Here is a 6,000-nt window from a genome sequence, read left to right as displayed (position 1 = left end):
AAACTGTCTCTTTGTTGGTACCTTGTTTCACAGAATTAATCTGAGTATTAATTTCACTTCATGTCGGAGGTGTTTTGTATATCTGTTATGCTCAAAATCTCACAAATAAATCATACAAAAAAAAAAAAAAGTTTCTGTCCAGCACTTGATTATTGGATGTGCATATTTGTCCTCTTTCCAAGCCCTAAACTGACAACAAACACCACAGTAACATACTGAACATTGTTCAAGAGGGTACCATGAAGAGAAGACATATCAACAGTGGAATACTTTTTGACCATCTTGGGTATACTGGAACGATGATCAAGTTAAACATTCCTCTGTAATCTCAGTCCCTATCTCTGGCCTTGGCATCTCATCGCTGAGCCTGAGCCTGAACATAAACAGAACATATATATGGCTCTAAATGTTGCTATGGAACAGGTGTATGTTTGTACTGTATAAACAACACTATCAGTAGAGATCTGTCTTAGCCCTTCATTTCACTCTTATCTGACAGGGTATCAAACATTTCTTACTGTAAACAGAGTTGTGCAGGGATAATCTGTGGGCCTGTGTGGCACAAAATACAAGCATATACTGTATATGGGAAGAAAAACAAGAGAATAAATGTGCTGCCCTCTTGCTCGATGCACTCATCCTGAAATTACTCATTCAGACAATATGTTGAATGCCTGAACTGTACTGTACCTTCATTATCACATTCAGTGCCCTCCTCACTCCTATCCCTCCTGGCTTCATGAGTCTCCTTCTTTGAGGAGCCTTCAAGCAAAATAAAAATACAATTATCCACCCACCTGAAGTCAACATTTTTTGGGGAGAACAAACATTAAACCAATTAAAGAATCATTTGATTATAAGTCAGCAAGATATAAAAACAAATATTTGGGAAATGGAGGATTACAAGCTTATGGGTGATATTCTTGTTGCACTGCATAATCTGATAACCGTCTTGCCTGAATTAGAAATGAACAAACCCCACAACGACCCATTTAATTGAAAGGAAAATTATTGTTTCTCTGAGCTGGCATGAACTGGCACAGACTTTTGTGTTGTTTAGGTTGACATACTGTAGTACAGTACTGTATGTCCAATTGAAAAGTGCCCTGCACTCCTAAGAGCATGAAATCACCATGTACATCATAATTTTGCAAAAACATATCTGATTGTAGGGGTGACATCAAATACAAATCTCACAATTATAGTTCAAAGAGGGCTCCACACTTTAAACAAACAACATATCAATAAGAGGGGTGCTCAGTAACAAAAACAGTCCAAACATAAGTTTTCCCAGGTCCACTTAAACAAACCCACAATGTTCATTACAGTAACATAAGGGTCCAGTCACTCAATGAGCAGTGAAGTTTCTTCAACATCAAAGACGTACAACATACTGTACCTGCTTTAAGAGACATGGATTTTGAAGAATCTTTAGACTCCACCAAATAGGTTTTGGGTAGGTTCTCTCTCCGACGAGTCTTGATCATTCAACCCTGTAATCAGAATGATCTCCACACGACCACAGGTCTCCATGTAATCATAGTTTTATTTTGGTGAGTGCCTCTTAGATACCAGATAAGAACTTTCACATCCCAACACTTATCAGCCAACGAGACTGTTAGGGTATGTTGAGTAAACACACAACCAGATTAGAACCAGGAAGAAAGGCGTGATTATACCTATAGTTGACAGATCATTACAGCTAACAGCTTGTTGAAAATGGTGGGAAACAAAGGTGTGGTAGTGATATGGTGGAAGTTTCAGACAGCAACACACACATCCACTTGATCAGAACCTGACGTAAGAGGCACTAATACACTGTGAGCCAATGTGTTCTGCCCTCTAGACCAGTGATTCTCAACCAGTGTTCCTAGGACCCCAGAGAGGTCTTATGGCACATTTCCACCAGTTGGCCTAAAGTCGCAGACTTTCGTGTTTCCATCTCTGAGGACAGGCCCAAACAAATCAGGCATGGTCTCTGTGGACCTACCCTGACTTGGGGCCATGGGGATTTTTTGGGACTTAATAGTTTGCTCCTCCCTGCTTGCTCAAGTCCTAACCCTGGGTGATGGAAACACAACTCCCCAAAAATCACAGGAGTGCTTACACCCAAAAAAAAGACTGGAGTGGGACCCAGTCCTAATGAAAAGGTCCCATCAGAGAGCTTTCAGTGGGTTCCAAGAAAACCAGGGAAACACTAACAAAGAGAAAACATACTGGAGCAGCAGGGCCAAAAGATCCAACATTTGCTATACTGTATGATAACCTTTTTCGGGCATTGAAAACATATCTAGTTTCATATGTTAAGTGTTAACAATAAACATAAAGCACATGGTTGTTACCTTCACCAGAAACTCCCTGAAACAGAGCGGTCGAAGCTTGTAAATTAGATCTCTGTGTTTGTTTATGTTATTTGCTGTGATAACAGCCATAATTCTACAATGGCAGAGCTCCACAAGTAGGCAATCTCTCTCCATGGCACGGGAGTGGACCATCATTTGGAGTGGACCATTATTTTAAAAAGTTCCCCCTGTTAGCCAACTCTGCTATCCCATTGCTGGCGTCAGGCGCATTAGATGGCCTACTTCTGCTGTGTACTGTGCAATAAAACAGATGGTTAAACCACTGGAGGAGATTTTTTTTATTTCACTGAAGCCAAGCAAAAAATGGTGATCTGTCTCTTAACCCATTTGTGCCGGATGCTGTGCCATGCAGCAACCGGCGGTAGATTCAAAGTTGCACAATGCAGCAACCGGCGGTAGATGCAATGTTGCGTCGCGCGGCATTCGGCACAAATGGGTTAACCTAGAGAACTGAAGACAGTCATGGGTAAATTATGTCTTTGTTTGTAGTTCTTTCTAGAGTCAAATCTGTATTATACTGTAATGTTTATATTTTCCTTCAACAACTTCACCAAATTTGTCACAAACGACACATCAAACAACACAATCAAAATCATGTTAGGAGTGACAGAAGTGTACAGTGTCATGTCACAACTAAGTTAGGCAGGCCATAGATAATGCAGTTGAAAGCCGATGGGGAAGGGGCCACTCTCTGCTGAGCATCATCTGAACTCCCATCTCTCTTCAAATCAGAATCCTCATGGAACACAGTGCCTGTAAAATAAACACACAGGACATATGGGAGGTTGCGGTGGTTGGAGTAATACCATTTTTAAACAAGTGCTCAATCTCTCATATTGTAATAATGAATACCGTTTGACCCTGCAGTGTTTCCGTCCCTGTCTGTGGTCTGGACCTCTCCCTTCCTCAAAGCGTGGACAGTCTGCCCGGAGGTCAGCCCCACTCTCAGGAGATCTACAATACAACACATGACAACACATGGTATGGATATTCCACAGGATTATTACAGTCCTGTAATAATTATTACAGCTGCTAGCACAATTGAACGGGGTTCAAGCCATCTAAGGGACATCATCAAGTTCACCAAATTGCATGAACTTCAAAAGGTGCAAAGCAATAAGCTAGGAAATGGAGAGACTGTTGGTCTTGGTAAGGGTAATGGGTAGTGTTTGTGTGTGTGTGTGTGTGTGTGTGTGTGTGTAAAATAGAACACCCACTCTCCATGATAGCAGCCATGTTGTATGTGTTCCTCTGGGGACTGCTGTGCCACTGGTTGAGTGTGATGCAGCGGACCCCACTGAGGCTCAGGAGCACCACCGTTTCCAAGGGCCTCTCCAGGGCCAGGTGTCCAGCACTGGCACAGTGGAGTGGAGAAGAGAGAGAGAGAGAGTAAGAGAGAGAGAGAGAGAGAGAGAGAGAGAGAGAGAGGGAGAGGGAGAGGGAGAGGGAGAGGGAGAGAGAGAGAGAGAGAGAGAGAGAGAGAGAGAGACGGAGAGAGAGAGAGAGAGAGAGGGAGAGACAGCACATTTGTATTAGGCGAGGTGAGTACACCATGCAGTATCTTCTCACTACCATTCTGATCAGCATCAATTCCATGTGCTATACGGGCATTAATGCGGAGAAAGGGTAAGAGAACCTCATTCAATAAATTCAGTGAAAGTGGATACATGTTGTTACCTCTTCTGGACATCAAGCGTTGATTGGCGGAGCCTGCTAACACTGTTCTGGACGAGGTCAAACAGGATGGCCATCTGGCACTCTGAAGGACAAAATAACAGTGTCTTCATCAGCTGATTGATTGTACTGTTTTTACTTGTTTCTGTTGTTTTCTGTCTACTACTAAATAACACACAGATTAATAACAGTAATCAGTAATACAGATAGAAATACAGTCTATGGTATTATTAAACTACTATGGGAGTGAAGGTACTGTAAAATTACGTTGGCATAACTCTTGAATTTGGATATTTTTTATATGGTGAGTGATAGGAAGCCAGTGGAGGTCAACCAGGATGGGGGTTATGTGGGCAGACTCTTTTGTTTTAGTCATAACCCTGGCGGCACTACTTTGGAGCAAGACATATAATTAGATAAATTACAGCTGTAACTATGGTGTAATTAACACTGTAGCAGTGCTAGAGCCAGTTCTGCCGTGTAGCATTATCATGGCTCATGGTGATGCGTAAGGTCAGTCTGACTTCCTGTCAATCACATAAAATAAACTGAGCCTCATCCCCAATCTTTGTTTTTGTGGGTTATAAAAAAGGCAAAGAAAAAACGTGACTTTTGCGAGAAGCGTTTGAAAGGTGTGAAAAGTTGAAAGGCAGTTTGGGGCATGTGATGATTTATTTAAAGGAACATTGAAAAAAAAAAAAAAGAAACTAACAAATTAATCAAGACAGCAGTCAATGTTGAGAGGGCGGTGTATCCTTGTCACTAAAATACCAGGGGCCGCCAAAATGGACATGATGAGAATCTAAATCAAAGGAGAAAAAACATTCTTGAAGCGTCTTCCATTTTGAATGTCCCTCAAAATGGAAGACGGGGGGGGGGGGGGGGGGGGTACCACAGAGATCAAACGACTCAAATTGTCAATCTTTTCACATATCGAAATTCGTTTGTAAACATCCCCTTGGTCAACATGAGTAGGACGGTGAGACATTGAAGGTGTTTGTTAATGGAGCTGCCAGTGTCTGACACTCATTGTTAGGCCACAGGTGGTGCACTCTCTGCTTCAGGCAGACTGATCGGCTGTACAGGAAAGTGTAGTGTTCCTGACAGCTGAACAGTTCAAAACAGGATTAATATTTATTGACAGCTTGTTCTCTTGTATCTGCAGTAGCAACTACTTTAACTTCTTCAAAAAGAACATTATCATCTGATTACCATAACTATTCAATGCACACTATGTTGAATTAGACTACTATCAAAACAATTGTACTACTACTAGTAAGTTGTAATTCAATTCTACTTGCTATTTTATTGTCCTAGTTAAACTCTGTATTGAAAAATATTACAGCAAAAGGCCCATAATAAAATCACATCACTGAGGAGGGAATTTTAAATATAACCACTCAGGGAATTAAAGATTGATGTGTTTAAAGAGATTATGTTTCCTGCTCCATTTACTGTTTATATAAGCCACCCTCAGTCCTATTTAAAATTTCAATCATTTTTTTCTAGAAAAAAAACCTTGATTAGATTACATAAATCATGTTATCAAATAATATCCGAGGCACATACAATTTTTGACTTAACATGGCCATTTAAAGGGAGAGTTCACTATTTTTTTCTCTCACTATTATAACAATAGCCACATGGTTCCTCACCTTGAAAGTAGTCTATGGGCCTGGAGAAAGTGTAATCCATAATTATTTTTAAAAGTGCTCAGTTGTAATTTACAAAGTGCTATTGAATATTGGGGTGCTTCACAAAGGTAATAAAAAAATACATTTTCTATTTCATTTTCTTAGGTTTAAACATTTTAGTAGAAAAGTATGCTGTAGATGACAAGCCTCTGACAGTGGCTATTGCTGTGTTGCATTTCTCCACTCTTCACCTGAAGGACGCTCTTTTGCACTTCCTCACATGGAGTTAAAAGCATGCGATTGGTATCCACAAGTACATACAGTAATTT

General features: G+C 40.7%; 1 protein-coding gene across 1 annotated transcript in view; it reads right to left on the bottom strand.

The window, feature by feature from the left end:
• Window positions 1-2,626: 2,626 nt before the first annotated feature.
• The window catches only part of cfap46 (cilia and flagella associated protein 46), a gene marked incomplete at its 5' end in the record, with an annotated part of 58,481 nt that continues 55,107 nt past the window's right edge, over window positions 2,627-6,000 (bottom strand). The window contains 4 exons of the mRNA XM_083696206.1: window positions 2,627-3,116; window positions 3,216-3,317; window positions 3,581-3,717; window positions 4,041-4,122. Of these exons, the coding sequence (XP_083552332.1) occupies window positions 2,986-3,116; window positions 3,216-3,317; window positions 3,581-3,717; window positions 4,041-4,122 (452 nt within the window). The 3' untranslated portion in view covers window positions 2,627-2,985. The remainder of the gene's footprint in view (window positions 3,117-3,215; window positions 3,318-3,580; window positions 3,718-4,040; window positions 4,123-6,000) is intronic.

The sequence above is a fragment of the Argentina silus genome (assembly GCF_951799395.1).
Source record: "Argentina silus genome assembly, chromosome: X".
Lineage (NCBI taxonomy): Eukaryota > Metazoa > Chordata > Actinopteri > Argentiniformes > Argentinidae > Argentina > Argentina silus.
This window is presented reverse-complemented; position numbering and strand designations above follow the sequence as displayed.